Source organism: Rhinopithecus roxellana, chromosome 3, assembly GCF_007565055.1.
Source record: "Rhinopithecus roxellana isolate Shanxi Qingling chromosome 3, ASM756505v1, whole genome shotgun sequence".
In the NCBI taxonomy this organism is placed as follows: Eukaryota; Metazoa; Chordata; class Mammalia; order Primates; family Cercopithecidae; genus Rhinopithecus; species Rhinopithecus roxellana.
Genome location: NC_044551.1, coordinates 49,068,863 through 49,085,930, shown reverse-complemented (window position 1 = coordinate 49,085,930; position 17,068 = coordinate 49,068,863). Strand labels below are relative to the sequence as shown.

Here is a 17,068-nt window from a genome sequence, read left to right as displayed (position 1 = left end):
CAAATGTCCATCTGTGACAGACTGGATTAAGAAAATGTGGCACATATACACCATGGAATACTATGCAGCCATAAAAAAGGATGAGTTTGCGTCCTTTGTAGGGACATGGATGCAGCTGGAAACCATCATTCTTAGCAAACTATCACAAGAACAGAAAACCAAACACCGCATGTTCTCACTCATAGGTGGGAACTGAACAATGAGATCACTTGGACTCGGGAAGGGGAACATCACGCACTGGGGTCTATCATGGGGAGGGGGGAGGGGGGAGGAGGGAGGGATTGCATTGGGGAGTTATACATGATATAAATGATGAATTGATGGGTGCTGACGAGTTGATGGGTGCAGCACACCAACATGGCATAAGTATACATATGTAACAAACCTGCACGTTATGCACATGTACCCTAGAACTTAAAGTATAATAAAAAAAAAAAAAAAAAAAGAATATATTGCTATGGGGCAACACTGACAATGGAATTTTTTTCTCAAACCTCAAATCATTAAGATCTCTAGAATCTCTGTCTTTCCCATTCCAGACCCAGAGTGTGATTATATTATTTTTTGGTTCAACATTAATTTCTTCTGTACTTTTCTGGTCACGAATAACTCTAGAAGAATCAAGTAAAAGCCTCTCTTTCTACCAAGGTTTGAGCATTCATGAACAATATTAGCCAGGTTCTTTGAAAAAGGTCTGAATTGTCCTTGAAAGAATAGGCAGTGAGCTAAGCTTTCTTCTAAGAGCATCCAGGTTTTTATTTTTTCCATTGAACCCTAAGATGTATTTGATGAAGCTTAAAATGTTAATACTTTCAGGAGTATTATTTTTATTATTTAACAGTATACAAAGTCAAGCTTTTTTAATACAGTTAATTACTTGGGTTTATAACTAATAGAAAATCACTTAGTTTTAAGGATCAAGCAAAAGATCAAAGGAATATCTCAGGGTCTCTGAGTGTATATAATATTGCACCCTTTAATCACTCAAATTAAAGTTTGGGAATTGTGCACGTAAGTCATTGTTTTTTGACTGGAATAATATACAATGAAAACCTAAATTTCATTATTTTCATGCCTTCTTGATAATTTAAAAATCCTGATCATATATAATGGTCATAAAAATTACTAAAATTACTGTCTTTACCATATAAAAATTACTAAAAGGAACTAAGAAGAAAGGACGAAGTATATTACACCTCTGTTAGACTTGAATATATAAAGGACATGATTGATACCCAGGTTTATAGTCAACTTAGATGTGACCCTGGTGGTCAACAGTAATTAGTAAACATATGAAATGGTCTTAAAACCTCCCTAAAGTTTAAACAGGACGGTTCAGCTCTTATCTTAGTCTTCAGAAAAGGTGAGGGTAGGTATTTATTTAAATGCAAATAGGCATTAGTTTTCTTTTTGATTAACCTCAGGCAGGCGGATTATATTAGGATATAGTGTAGAATTCTGATGAAGTTGTCATCCACTTTCAGAAAAAAATTTTTAAATAACAATAAAAATAAAATTATGTTTCATGTTTAGTAGATACTTTCTCTGAGTAGGGGTGGAACACTTTCATAAATCCCTATATTTCTAAACTTAGTATGCTGCAATTGTAGTGCTTTCTCTGTCAAGAATTAGAAAATTGGAAACAGAAGACTAGAAATGCTCATTTTGATTTGAAAAGTCGTTCTAGGAGAGGCGCTGAGATTTACTGAACATTTCATAGGGACTAGGAAATTTCACACATATTCTTATTCAATCCTTAAAACAATAATATTCCAGAAAAACAATTATTATCCCCATTTTACACATGATGAAATTGAAGCAATCCTCATATATATTAAGGGACTTGATTAAAAACTCTAAATGGTCAAGCCAGGATTCAAATTGAATTCTTTAAAAAATGTACAGACAAGGATGCTGATTACAGAATATGTTAGTAATACATTTTAAGGAAGCATTCGTGTCTAATATTAGGGCTAGGCATTGATGATATTGGGCCCTTAGGAAGGTATGTTACATTCTGCTTATGGATATTAGATATTCATAAAATTTTTATTATGTTTTTGTGAAAAAGGTAACAAAATTTCAAATATTTTTATATTCGAAAATGTAAAAAGAAACATGCATACATATCTGAAAAGAAATAAACCAAAATGCTAATGATTAGTTGTGTTACAATGGTAGATGTATTCCTCATTCTTTTTATATTTTCTGTATTTTTAAATGTGACTATGATACTTTTATAAAAATATATAATATGTGTTGATTTCCTTCTATCCCTGACAGCATGAATCTTAAAAAATAATTTGGGAGGCTTAACATTAATTCTCCCTTTGTTAATCAGTTTCTTTTTCATAAGACCGTGCTGATGCTGGCACCTTCCTGGGAAATATGAGGAGTAAAGACCCAGCCAGGCTGTGTGCCCATGGAGGGCACAGAGGCAAGTCAAAATATCCACAGCTGCATCCGTAGAATTATTTTCTGCTTACCAAGGATATCATAGCTGCTTCTTTGGGAATGGATAGTACATTCCAATTCTCACCATTTTCATTTTCTAATCTCTACCACTTCATTCTCTTTTAATCACTCTGTGGTTGTGTTTGATACAAATGATGGAACACTCAAATTAAAGGCAAGATGTGCTGTTGGAAGGAAAAGTACAGGATTTCTGTCTGGCAACTATAAAAGGTCTATAGCCTGAGATGGAGAGGAGTGAGCAGGAGTATCAGTACTTGCTACAGTGGATTTAGAAGGTCAGTAACTTCACCTGTGCATTCATAATTTATATTTTTCCAAGTGTTCTTCACTTACCTTAAAAGAGAATCTAGAGGCTCTAGAGGATCTGGATACTTAGCTCTGGCTATGAAACAGAAATTCTCCACTCCGTTGGTGTCAACAACATGAAAAAAATGTCATGTAGACTTAAGTTGCAGGATGAGAACTGACTAACCAATTCTAACGTCATCTAATCGAAGCTTAATGTTAAACCAGAATTTTTTTCTTTGAGCTGCCAGCCTTTTGTGTTCAATCACCAGCCTCCATACCTCATTCATTCATTTAACAAATTATTAAATGCCAGGTATTGTTAAATAATGCCAAAGATAGCATATGTAGAAAATGGACAAGATCCTTTCTGTCATAGAACTCATGCTTCAATGGAAGAAACAGATGATGAATTACTAATTAAATGATAACATAGCTTTTTGTAACTGTTATAAAATATTGAATGGTATGACTCATGGTGTGTATATGTGTGTATGTGGTATGTGTGTTAGTGTGTAACTACTTTTGATGGAATGGTCAGGAAAGGCCTCTCGGTCACTCTCAGTGAACAGAGTGAAAAAGGAGGCCTGATGGAAGAGGAAATAGCAAATGCAAAGGCCTTGAAGCTTGGTCTAGAAGTTGAATGGCCTGCATACGAGGACAGTGACATCAGACCAATAGGGTGAGGCCAAGCCGTCCTAAGTTTTAAGGTCTATGGCAAAGAGTTTATACTTATTCTAAGCACAGTGGGACTCCAACAAAGGCATTTAAGCTGCGAGTATCATGATCTGATTCACATTTTAAAGGTATCATTCTGGATGCTGTGTGCAGAGGGAATGAATATAAAGGATAAGGGTCAAAGCAGTGAGGCAAGTTAGGAAATATTATAATATTGCCATTGCCTTTAAAGTAGGAGAGAAGTCAGACCAGAATGGTGACATGAAATAATCAATTTTATTTCCTCTACTCCCAGGTGAAGAAGTGAAGAAAGAATGCAGAGGCAACACTAGAGAGGTTTTCTGTGAAGGGAAGCAGAAATATGCTTTGGGAGCAGGAGGGTATGGTAAGGGACTGAGAGACCTTTTTAAAGATGAGAAGTATTAAATCAGGGTCATGCTCGTATGTTCTAGATCCTAGGGAGATGCGGATAAAAGAAGCAAGAGAAAAAAGTGCTGGGTAAAGACATGAAGATCCTTCTTCTGCTTTATCTATCAGGTTCTTTCCCTCTTCGTCCTGCCTTTGCTAAGCCCAGCCTCTTTCTGGTGAGAGTCGGGCATTAGCCAAATTCTTTGTATTAACTTTGTTTAGCTTGTTATATCTCCCAGGAATATTTTAATCCTATTCCATTCATTGCAAAATAAAAAGACTGTTTCCTGTGAAAATAATTTCTGGCATCTGCAAGCACATAGGTTTGTATTTAGAATCTAAGAGTGAAGGGGCAGAGGTAACTCCCTTTGGAGACGCTGCTCTGTTCTGAATCTACCTGTCTTACAAAGGCTTTGAGTTCTGAAATAGAAGTGTCTTTCTAGGTTAAGCTTCCCACAGGCACTCTTATTTTGCCTTAACTCTATTTCAATCCTGGGCTTCTTCCAGTATTGGAAATTCCTTCTTTTCTCCTTTTGTTCCTCCCAATGTCTTAGAGTCTGCAGGGAACAGAAGGTGGCTAGTAACAGAGCTATAAAAAATATTGGGTTTTACAGTGCTCAAAGACAAGCTTATCTGATGATTAGAGTCTGTCTTCCCATACTGATCAGAACAAGGTTGGCTTCATGCTAGTCAGTGTTAAATGTAATATAGAGTATTGGATTTCCTTACAGTATCAGTCTCCTTCTTGTTCCACCGCACCATGTTTAATGCTTGTTGCTGCCCTCACCTCTAAACTGTTTCTCACTCTGTGCCGTGATTCTTTCCATTCTCTTCTTCATTGAGCCTAAACTCACACTGAACAATCTTGGAAAAGAGCATTTGAGACAGAGTACTGTCAAGTGCCAAGTGAAAAGACCCAAACGTGGAAACTATCCTGGCTTCCTGGAAGATGATCAGTGAGCCAGGGTAAAAGAAGAGAAAGAATACTAGGAGAAATCAGCACAATGGACAGGGCCAAGGCATTATTAGCAGTTGTCTGAAGCTGCTTCTCTCCTACTTCTCCATCTCAGCAAGTGGCAATTTTACTCTTCCTGTTTCTCAGATCAAAAAACTTGCAGTCACCCTTTATACTTCTTTTTCTCTTATATCCCATAGCCAGTCCATCTTCAAATACTGATGGCTCTTCTTCAAAAAACATCCATACATGTCTCACTCCCTTCAACACTACCACCTGGGCCCAAACCTTCATCATCTCTCACCTGGATAACTGCCATAGCCTCTTCTTGGATCTCTCTGCTTTTACTTGTCCCATTATTCTCATCCATATAAGAGTCAGAGAATCCTTTTAAAATTTGACTAAGATCATATCATTCTTCTCTCAAAATCCTTCAATTGTATCTAATCTCTTTTATACTAAAATGTAAAGTTCTTACCATGGGCAGCATGACTTTTCATGACCCAGCTTCTGATTGTGAAGAGCCTCTGTCATCATCTACTGCTTTCTTTCTATGCCACTTTGCTCTGGCTAAACTGGCCTCCTCACTCTCAGTTGTTCCAAGCCCCACACATAGCTGAAGGCCTTTGCATTTGCTCTTTTTCTGTCTGAAACCTTTCTCCTACAGATCCAAGTGGATATTTCCTGTTACTCTATCAGAGAGAGCTTCTCTAACCATCCATCTCAGATAGTACCCTTCATCACTCAAGCTTCCTTACCTTGGTTTTGTTTTCTTTTGCTTTTCTGCATTGTACTTACCAACTATGGACCTTTTATATATTTACTTATTCTTTTTCTGTCTTTATTAAAACATAAACTTCGTAGGGTGGGGAGTTTACCTATTTTCTTTACTGCTGTATCCTCATGCCCAGAATAGCATCTATACATAGTGGGTGCTTAAAACTATTTGTGAAATAAATGGATAAAATTAATTGAATACAGATGCATACAAATCAGTAGATTGGTTGATGAAAAGATAATCTTTGAATTTTTTTATGACTTCTCAGTGAATTAAAAGCAAAGTCTTGAGATGAGAATAAAGGGAGGAAGGACTATTAGAAGTTGGAGGAGGGAAGGTGTAAAATGTTCTTTTGCAGAGTGAGAAAGCTGGGGACTCTTAAGAGTTGGGGTCACAAATTAGAAATAGGACCAGCCACCATAGCTGTGCATTTTCTTTCAGTCACTTCATTTCAGGCATAGACATGGATTAAATAAGGGCAGAGTAGGGTTTAAACAAATTAAAAGTTTTCCTGGCAAGTACAAATGAGAGATACAAGGGCAAATAAGTTGGAGATATGTATTAGCAGAACAGGGCTTATACTAGTGGACGTAGAACCTAAGCCAAGTAGGAGCTGTAAAGATAGGTCGTAGAAATCAGAGAGTGTAATGTTTGAAATCAAGATTTGTGATGTGGTCCAGTTTATAGTAACAAGGTCTGAGATGTTGTCATGGAAATGAGTTGCTAAGTAAGAATTGAGGAAGTGGTAAAAGAACTGAGAGGCAAGAATGTTGAATGAACCATGCATGTGAAAGTTGAAGTTGTTAAGAATGATTATGGGGAATAGTGGTTGAGATGGAGACATACATGCTAAAATGTTCAGTATAGGAGTGTGTTCATGAAAGGGAGGTGGGAAGATGACTACAATGAGGAGGAGTTGCAGGATGTATTTGCTGATGGAAGACATTTCAAAGGAGCTGGGATTTTGGAGGAAGAGGAAGAGAGATGATTTGGGCATAGCAATGAGGAGCAAGAAGGATATCTATCCTACTTCCAGGCCTTGGGGTACATTTCCTACTGGACCAAAAACAAGCCACTCCTTGAGAACACTGAAAAACATGAGACAGTCATGAGATGCCCAGGTTTATGGTGGAACAAGAGGATAAAGATAAATAATCAGACTTGATTACAATTCTGTATTTATTGGAGGTACCAGCCTCATGTAGGAAAACCTCAATTTTTTTATGTGTCCTACATTTGATTTTGGGGTGTTCAAACAGAAGTTCCTAGCTTTCAAATTCTTGTAGACCAAAACTGTCATTCTTGAATTTAACAAAATTCCAGTTGTCAAGATTTTTCACCAAGCATGTGAGTGCCAACATGTACTTGTTGAATGTCAAAAAATAGGATGCTAAATTAAGCAGAAGTTATGCATAGGGAATCATTGGAAAAGCATAAAGACATTTGGTTGCTTATTTATTTATCCATTAATGACTTATATTCTGCTTGTTTCCATAAAGGATTTGAAGAGCACAATCATGTACTTTGCATCATATCTCTGGACATCGTTCATATAAAAAATAAGCCAAAGAAGCCAAAGACGGAATACAGAGACAAAACAAGATTTGTAGTCTTAATCTCTGCAGGGAAAATAAGATAAGGCTGAGCATTTTATGTTGAAATGTTACTTTACTTGCCTGAATGATTAGAACAAAAAGAGCAGCAGTCTCTAGTTGCACAGGTCACCCCAGTTTTCCAAGAGTATTTGAACTTCCAAAGTCTGGATATAGGCCACATCTAAGATAGCCAAGTGGTCCAGTTTATTCACCCCCTCTCTCCATTTATAATTACCACAAAGCAGAAACTGGTTTTCTTTTTTTTCCTTTAAGCCATCATTGCTTTCTTCTTTATATGTTTTTAATTATTTCTGTTTTCCTCATCAACCATGTTGGTGCTAGCACAAGAATGTATTTGCTGCATATCTTAGTGAAGGATCTGTATTTCATCATTCCCATTCCAGTGGTGGAGCCTTTTTCTCTGATGTTACTCTAGAATTATACCTCTTATCTACTTCTTTCTCCCCTGCCATGGGGACAGACAGGAAAATTGGATTTTTTTTTCAGTTTTAAGAAATCTTGAGTGATGTGGAGTCTCAAAACTATAAAAATCTGTATAATTTCTTTTATTAAATTTTAATTTTTTTCTGTGTATAATCTTCAGAAAGTATATCAAAGACCATTAGAACACTTAGTGCAGTTTAATCAGAGGAGCTAGGACAAGGCATTACAGAAAAACGCATGTGCCCAATTCATTTGATGGTTATCTACTTCATATTAGTAACAAGAGCAATGACAAATAAATGGAGACAAGGTTCTTTCTGATGAGCAATAACACATCATAAATTAGAGAAGCAAGACTATGAGTCCACTGCTGTCAATTTAGTTTACCTGGTGCCTTAGTTCATTTTCTGTTGCTATAAACAGAACACCAAAGACTAGATAATAAACAGAAATGTATTTGACTCATAGTTCTGGAAGGTAGGGTCATCTCATGGTGGATGGGCAGGATCCTGAAGCAAGTCTTGTGTCACAGAGAGAAATAGAACTGAACTTATCCTTTCATCAAGAGCCACTCCCATCATAACTATTTCACTCCCAGGATGATGGCAATAAATCACTCATGGGAGCAAATACCTCATGACTTAATCATCTCCTAAAGGTTCTACCTCTTAATACTGATACAATGGCAACTAAGTTTCCAACACATGAACTTTTGGGGAATGCATTCAAATCTTAGCACCTAGTAACAGATAAAAACTCTAGAATGCACTATGATTGGACAAAACTCTGATGGGCTACCTCACATTTTTTTCCGCCTACTTGCTACCCGAGCTAGGGGAAATGAATGACCTTTAGCTATTTCATGCAGGTAGGTCAACCAAGCATATGCCTGAAATTTCTGGCTGTTATAGCTACTTTTGGGTTTGAATGAGAGATGACATTTCCTGTGGAAGAATATACCATCACAAATGACTGCCAGCGAGACCCCATATACTTCCCAGAAATCATGGAAAAGTTAACCCATGGACCAAATTTCAGCAATGGGAAACAAAGGAAATTCCTGAGTAGGTAAATTCCCCCTTCTTCCTCCTTCCCATGGACTTCTTCAAGGAATAGTAGCCTGCTACAACGTCTCTGGAGAAGTACCATGTGCCCATTGGATGCAGCTGCCCATATGACCTGCTGTATGTCTTTATAGCTCATTAGGATGTTTGGTGCTGACTGCATTGTGTCTCTGACCTTTCTGCATTTCCCTTTTTCGTCACTCTCACTGCGTTGGATTTCCCAAATAAAGCACAGAATGTTGATCCATGCCTCATGTGTTTTTTTCTAGGGAACTTGGGTTAATTAGCCCAAGTTAAGATTTTAGAAAAATACGTATTTATTGTAAATTGTTAGCAAGGAAAATCCACTATTCTTCAAGGTATTTTGTAGATACTAAAGGTAAGTTTTAGGATTTCATTGTTGTTGTCATGAATGGTTTCTTAAAACCGTCTGTTGATGCTTCTCAAGATGCTAATTATGGTCGCACTTGGAAGCTAATTTCAAGTGGCAATAATGACTGTTCAGATAGCTGCCCATTGACTTTTGTGGCTTGCTTAACAGTTATTTTCTAGGAAAATATTATTCATTTAGAGTGGTAATGTGAGAGCTCCCCAGGAATTTGGAAAGGGAATTTAGAAGTGCAAGGAAAACACCAACTTCTGTAATGAGAAGAATATTGGAAAGGTTTAGAGGAGATGGCTATCAAGACCTACACTTGTGTGACCTCCAAGACATGATACCTTTAAAGAAAACTGCCCCTGAGAGTATGGCTATTTAAGAAGCTCTCAGACTTCTTTACAAAAAGCAATAAACAGATGGCCCTCAGCTTATCCTTCTGGGAAGGATTTCCTGGCTTCAGTGTGGTCTTATCCTTGGCTTCTTAGCTATATAGCTGTCCATTTCCATTTTGTTCAAAATTACCCTCTGCTGGTTTCCTTGGTCATCATTACTTTGACTCGCAATTCAGGTTTTGTTGCTTAGTTTACTGTCTTTGGATTGACGGTGTTTTAGCCTTACTTTTCTCCATGTTCCTTCTTCAGAGATTCTTGTTTGCTTCACTCTTCTCAGCCTCCACCAAACTATGCCCTGCACATTATTCACCCTGGGCCTCAGCATTCAGAGAAGCAGAAATGAGACTGTATCTACATTTTTCCTTCATTTAAATTATTTTTACTAGAATTTTTTTCTTCTTTATATTCTATTTTCAAATGTGTAATTTTTTAGAGTAGTGACTCTCAAAGTTTTTGGCTTTAGGAGCCCTTTCTACTCACAAAATAATAATAATTATTATTTTAATATTATTATATTATTATTTATTAATAGTATATTTATTATTGAGACAGGGTCTCATTCTGTTGCCCGGACTGGAGTGCAGTGGCACAATCTCAGCTCGCTGCAAACTCCACCTCCTGGGTTCTTTCTGCCTCAGCCTCCTGAGTGTCTGGGATTACAGGCATGTGTTGCCATGCCATGCTAATTTTGTATTTTTAATAGAGACAGGATTTCACCATGTTGGCTAGGCTTGTCTCAAACTCCTGGCTCCAAGTGATCCACCCATCTTGGTTTCCCAAAGTGCTGGGATTACAGCCGTGAGCCACCACACCCAGATGACACAAAATTATTGAGAATTCAAAATAGCTATGCATATTTGCTGTATGAGAGACTAAAATGGATATTTTTTAAATTTACCAGTTAATTTTTAAATTGCAATAACCCCGTTATATTTTAACATAAATAACAAAATGTCTATACTTTTCAAAATAAAAAATATTTAGTGAGAAGAGTAGCATTATTTTGCAAATCTCTTTACTATCTGATCTAATCGAACACAGTTTGATTCTCATAAAGTTTTGCATTCAGTTGTTTCCATTTGTTGTTTCGTTTGAAGTATGGTCATTCTTCAGTATCCATGTGAGATTGGTTCCAGGACCCCTGCAGATACCAAAATTCACAGCTGTTTAAGTCCCTTAAACTATAAAATGGCATAGTATTTGCATATCATTTATGAACGTGCTCTAATATTCTTTAAATAATCTCTAGATTATTTCTAACACCTAATATGTAAATGCTATGTAAACAGTTGTTATAATGTCTTTTTATTTCAATATTTTAATTGTTGTGTTATTTTTTATTGTTGTTGGGATTTATTTCCCAAATGTTTTCCATCCATGGTTAGTTGAATTGAAGATGCTGAACCCACAGATATGGAGGGCTGACTGTATGTGGAAACAGTCTGACCTTATTCAGATATGCATCTGGAAAAGGGAGAACCCTACATATACCCTGAAAGGGTCTCAAGAACCTAGAGTCACCCTGAGACTATATTTTAAATTGAGAAATGATGATATAGAGTATCATGGGAAAATAATTACCTTTTTAAAAAATATTTTTATAGAAAAATTAATTCTGAATTAAAAGCAAATGATTTTAACAGAAGTTTGCTAGCCCAGATGTTTTGCAATCTGGCCTGTTCTGAGTATTTTTTGAGTTTAGATTATTGAACTTTAGATCATTTAACTCTCAAAGAACTAAAAAGAAATCGCATTTTAATATGCCCTATACAAAATGGCAATAGGTAAATTTGTTCAGAATGCATATTTGTATTAAAAAATATTTGTTTAATATAAATATATACTGTGAAAAAATTAAAGGATTCTACTATCTCATTTTACATTGATCAGAAATATCTGAAAAATGGCGGGGGTGGGAGTGGGAGAAAGCTATATTACAAAAACCCAAATATATAGTGAGAAAAATAAATTCTAGTATAACAGTCTTAATTGAGGAACACCTGTGTCCTTAAAATTTTCTTTAAAGCATTTTGCAATAGTGACAGATACATTTATTTGGTACTAGCAAGGAAATCCTTGTTGACCTGAAGAGAAGATGGTGATCCCAGCACTTTGGGAGGCCAGCGTGGGTGGATCACAAGGTCAAGAGATAGAGACCATCCTGGCCAACATGGTGTGAAACCCCGTCTCTATTAAAAACACAAAAATTTCCTGAGCATGGTGGTGCATGACTGTAGTCCCAGCTACTCGGGAGGCTGAGGCAGGAGAATCGCTTGAACTTGGGAGGCAGAGGTTGCAGTGAGCCGAGATCACGCCATTACACTCCAGCCTGGCAATAGAGCAAGAATCCATCTCAAAACAAACAAACAAACAAACAAAAAAAAAACAAATCTGTATCCGTATGTTGTAATAGCATCTGCAGAAACTGAAATAGAAGATGACAATGCCATCTGACTGTTTAGTAATGCCTCTCTTTTTCAAAGATCTCTCATTCGCCATTTGGTATAAGTGTTTGTCTCTTGCTAGATAATTTTTACAAAACGTATTTTTTTCGCTAAATGAAAGAACTTTTAGAGTCTTGTGCTGCCATTCTACTACCTTCTGGACCATGCTGTCTATACCCCATGACTAGGCTTCCTATACCTACTGACTGGCTATCAGCAACCCACATCTTACACTACTTCCATGTACCTGGTGCACACTCTAGCAAAACATTCTCCATTTTGTATTAGCAACAGTGTGATTTTTTAAAGGACTGGTAATGTCAAAAGTCTTTTAGAATAAGCCCACTGTTTGAATATTGGCAGCAGTTGACTCAGAAAAGCTGTCTTCCACTGAAAAATGGAACTTTTAAAACAAAATTCGTTTGTAACTTGCATTCTTCCATCTTTCACTATCTTCTGTTAACATTGTGTAGATCAGTTGCATCTCCCAAATTAGATTGTAATCTTACTTTAGGAAGGACCATATTTCGTTTGTTTTTTCCTGTGACCCAATTATTTAACATGGGGCTGAGTGCATAAAACCTATTTTAGACCTACCCTTACTGTGTACTATACATTCATTACATAGAAACTAAAGAAATTACTCAGACATTCTAAAATTTCCAGTTAAATAAAACACATTTTTTGGTTTTTGAAATTTTGTCTATTTAATATTCTCTGATTTAGAAGTTTTGACAATATGGTGGAAGTTATGATTCTCTTCTGCCTCACAAAGCACATAGATGTTAGTAAATTATTTATCCTAGTTTCTATTCCAACCATTCATATTGGCTAGAGCCATCGTTTTCTTAGACTTCTTTACTTTCCTTCAAATTATATCACCAGTGGCATCAAAACAATTGACAAGATTGCTGCCCAGAAGTAGAGAAAACAGCAGAATCGAGGTACAAAACTAGGCAGCCTGCTAGGCTTTTCACCAGTTAAGTGATTGCTCCTACATCAGCTTTCAGTATGGATTCAAAAGAGTTTCTAGGCAAAATTCTAAATTGCTATTTGGTAGGGCTCATTTGGATTACTGGTAAGTGGTCAAAACTTTGAATATGAAATAAACTGATGGAAGAGTTCTTATGAATGAATAATTATGTTATTGATTGATTAGTCTGGGACATGGAAGAAACTGAGAGAGTAATACTTCAAGATCTTATGCAAATGTAAAATGAAGGGAACAACTACTACAAGCAAGCACTAAGGGAGTCCTCAGTGTCTGACAACATTCATTCTTTGAGGGAACCAAGCCTCCCATCTCCCTCAACCATGGTCAAAGGAGAGCGCTTATGACCCATTCTTGGCCTTGTCATGGTTACATGTCTCCTACATCCAGGAATATGCACATAAATCAAGCAAGGCTAATCAGAATACTGTTTGAGATTAAATAAATGTTGAGAGACAGCATCTCTCTTATCTTAGAAATACAGACTTGGGGCTTCTGTGGCCATGTTTCATGCCATTTGGAAAGGAGAGACATAGAGACACAAACATGCACAGGGGAGAGAGAGGTTATTTGAGTCAGAACCTCTCAATTTGGTTGTATCTGCAGATAGATCTACTCTGACATCCCAGTTACATGTGCCAATAAATTACCATTTGGGACTTATTATGTGAGTTTGAGCTGAGTGTTACTTGCAACTGAAAGAGCTTTGGTCAATACATAGTCTGAATCATGCAGAGTAGCTATGTTTAGTGTCCGTGGAAGACTGCTGAAATGGCCTCCAAAGTTCTTGGGTTAGAGAGCGCTGGATGTATCAAGATGTGTGTCTTCCTTTACTCCTTTGCTCCTAAAGCGCCAGAGCCTATCAATTTGATGTACGGTCACTTGAGTTAGGTTATTTCTTACCAACTTGCTTTTCTCTATTCACAGTGAGTCTTCCCTCTTATGTAATGGCCTCATATTAACTGTCAGGTATTAAAATGTACAGATCATATATTCATTCCCTCCTCTAAGAATTTATAGCTGATGTTGCATTTTTATGTGGGATGTTTATAAATATTTTAAGAAGTATGTTGGGTTGTACAGACTGGCATCCAAACAACAAAAGTAAAATACATTTTTGTTTTGTAGTATTGCAAATTGATTTTAATAGCTTGACTTTCTTTAGCAAGAATATATTAAAACATTCTGAGCCTCTTGATTGCCTGTATGAATAACTAAAACTTTTATTGCAGTTTAAGAGGCCTTACCATGACTATATGGCTATTTAATGTTTTATTGTATATATGGGTGAAATAAACTCTTGAGAAATCTCTCATTGGACTGGGAACTCCTTAAGATCTCCTTGTAAACATTTTTTCATCTCATAAAAAATGAAGGCATTTATAAATGGTGATTGCTTTCTTTAAATGAGGTACTCTAGGGTCTGGCAAAATTGTATTTGCCAGAAAAAAGAAATGTGAAATATATGTATATGTTGCAACCAAGAAAAAGAACATAAAACGTTTGAAAAATTCTGTTGAGTATTCATTCCTTTTTTATTTTTAAAGATTGCATGCTTGTTGGTTACTGTTTTCATTAAAGAATGAATATTAAATAACTGGATGTTGTTCTTTATCATCTTGAAAGTTATGATTGGTTATCACCATTGACATGCACTTGGATTTCTCCTGAGGCCAACCTTTTCTTCCTCAGGAGAAGTGACTGAAAGGGGGGAACCCATTTCCCATTTTAAGCAGTCTCTTGGATATGCCTACAGAGTTTGGCTGTGAATTGCACATAAACTTCTTCATTTCTAAAACCATGTAAACTCTTGCTACTTCAAAGGTTCAGGACAGCTCAAATGGCAGAAACCATAGTAAGAATTCAGGTATTATAGTTATCAATTGTTTTGATAAATTTTGTTGGAGAGGAAGACATTAAAACCTTTATGTCGGCCGGGCGCGGTGGCTTAAGCCTGTAATCCCAGCACTTTGGGAGGCCGAGACGGGCGGATCACAAGGTCAGGAAATCGAGACCATCCTGGCTAACCCGGTGAAACCCTGTCTCTACTAAAAAAAATACAAAAAAACTAGCCAGGCGAGGTAGCGACGCCTGTAGTCCCAGCTACTCGGGAGGCTGAGGCAGGAGAATGGCGGGAACTCGGGAGGCGGAGCTTGCAGTGAGCCGAGATCCGGCCACTGCACTCCAGCCTGGGCACAGAGCGAGACTCCGTCTCAAAAAACAAAACAACAACAACAACAAAAACCTTTATGTCTACTATATAACTTTTAGAGCTCTGAAATGCCAGCTTATTGTGATTAAAGAAAAATTTTGGAATATCCTGAACTAAACTGCCATTGTCCCAAACGTAGAGACCAAGTGGTGAACTAACTAGGATTCTTTCATGGCAAGCAACAGAAACTAACTCTGGATAACTTAAGCAGAAAAAGGAAATGTAGTGGCTCATATAATTAGAAGTTCAAAGGGCAAACCAGCATAACTGAATCTAGGGGGTTAAATTATATCAACAGTCCTCTTGCTTCGTAACTCAGCAATGTTTTTTTTTCCTCTGTTGGCCTCATTTTAATAAAGTAGTCTGCATATGGTATCAAAACTGTTCACTATTAGAAGCAGACTGTATCCTCTTTTGCTCTCATAATTTTGGAGAAAGATGGAATACCTGTTTCCTTATTTGTTTGAGCAAATATTTGGAGAGGCTTCTGACTGGGATGACTTGGGTCAGGTGAATATTCCTGACCCTATCACAATGGCCAGGGAACAGGATACTCTCGTTGGGTAGGTTGGGTTTTGTGCTACATCTGTGTGAGAAGGACAAGTGAAGTGATTGACAGCTCCATTGGGGTTTAGACAGACTTCTATATAAGAAAGGAAGACAAAGAAGAAGGATAGGTTGAGATGAACTTGGGCATTAGTTGTGACAGTGATGACTTTTGATAGGAAAGTGGGGAAGATGCCGTGTAAGGAGTCTGACAAGTTGTGATCCATACTAGTTCTTGGCTCTGTCTTATGTTGGAAGCAGAGAGAAAGGACGTGCAGCTGAAAAAGAAAGAGAGGAAGGAGACACACACACAAAAGCTAAGGAATTAGGTTCTGCCAATTTCCTGATTCACCCAGGTAGTTATTGCTGTTTATATTTCTCTGCTACAATGAAGGGGGAGTTTCTTTCAGTTTATCTCTTTTATTTTGCCTTTTAGGTGGACAAAAAAATCGTGAGAACTGAGATAGGAGTTCTTCTTCGCCTCTCACATCCAAACATTGTAAGTGGTTTTTAACCTACTATTTGAAATGATTTCCAGAGCTAGAGAAAGGGACCTTTGTCCTTCACTGTCAATGCTGATAATGGAAAGGGGATTCTCCCACCACTGATAGCTACCATGTACTAGCTCTTGTCCTCATCTCGTCACATTTTCAATCCTTTGGCTGAATAAGTTTTACAAGTAATACCTCTGAAAAAGTTCCAAAATAGATTAGCAATGTACACCATCTTTATTTTCATGCATAAAAGGATAAAAATCAAAGAGTTTTGCTTTGCTCTAAAAACACTGGCTTTTTCCTTCTTTTGTGTGCCTATCTTATTAATTTTCCATTACTGAAAAAGCCTGTGAAGAAAATACATTGCTCTACAAAGGTATTTCAGTCTGCTTTGAGAGAGGATTGCTTCAAGAACAATGTGAAGATGCAAATAAATGATGTGCTTGAATGCAGAAAATAAAATGTCCTCAGAAGCTCTGCTTCAGGCTTTGTCCAGACAGCCTCTGAGGCAAAGACTTAGTAAAAAGCTTTCTTGAACTGATGAAGTGAAAAAGAACAAAATCATTTTCCAGGTCGTAAGTTGTTTTTATGAATTAAGCCATCTACTTCAAGAAAGCATTTTTGCACATTTCTCTGGGGAAGTTGTGACGTCCAAGGGGATGGCCTGCAATGCTTAGGTTCAAGGCAAAGTGCTTAACATTTAATGTATGAGTTAGGGAAGCATTCAGCTATAAGTAGCAGAAAACTTGAATAAGATGATTTAAACAAATATTTTCCATATGTTGCAAGCAACAAAAATCAGGCAGTTTTCTGACTCAGCTCCTCAGTGCTGCCATCCAGATACCATCCTTGGTTCTGCCATCCTCAGTGCGTTGACTTTCATCCTCACGCTTTTCCCTCCTGGGCCTAACATGGCTGTTCCACAATT

The 17,068-nt window shown here is 37.1% G+C and overlaps 1 protein-coding gene across 1 annotated transcript in view; it reads left to right on the top strand.

The window, feature by feature from the left end:
- Window positions 1-17,068, top strand: part of CAMK4 (calcium/calmodulin dependent protein kinase IV) — a 272,059-nt gene that overhangs the window by 137,840 nt on the left and 117,151 nt on the right. Inside the window, exon 3 of the mRNA XM_030927210.1 lies at window positions 16,083-16,145. Coding sequence (XP_030783070.1) covers window positions 16,083-16,145 — 63 coding nt within the window. The remainder of the gene's footprint in view (window positions 1-16,082; window positions 16,146-17,068) is intronic.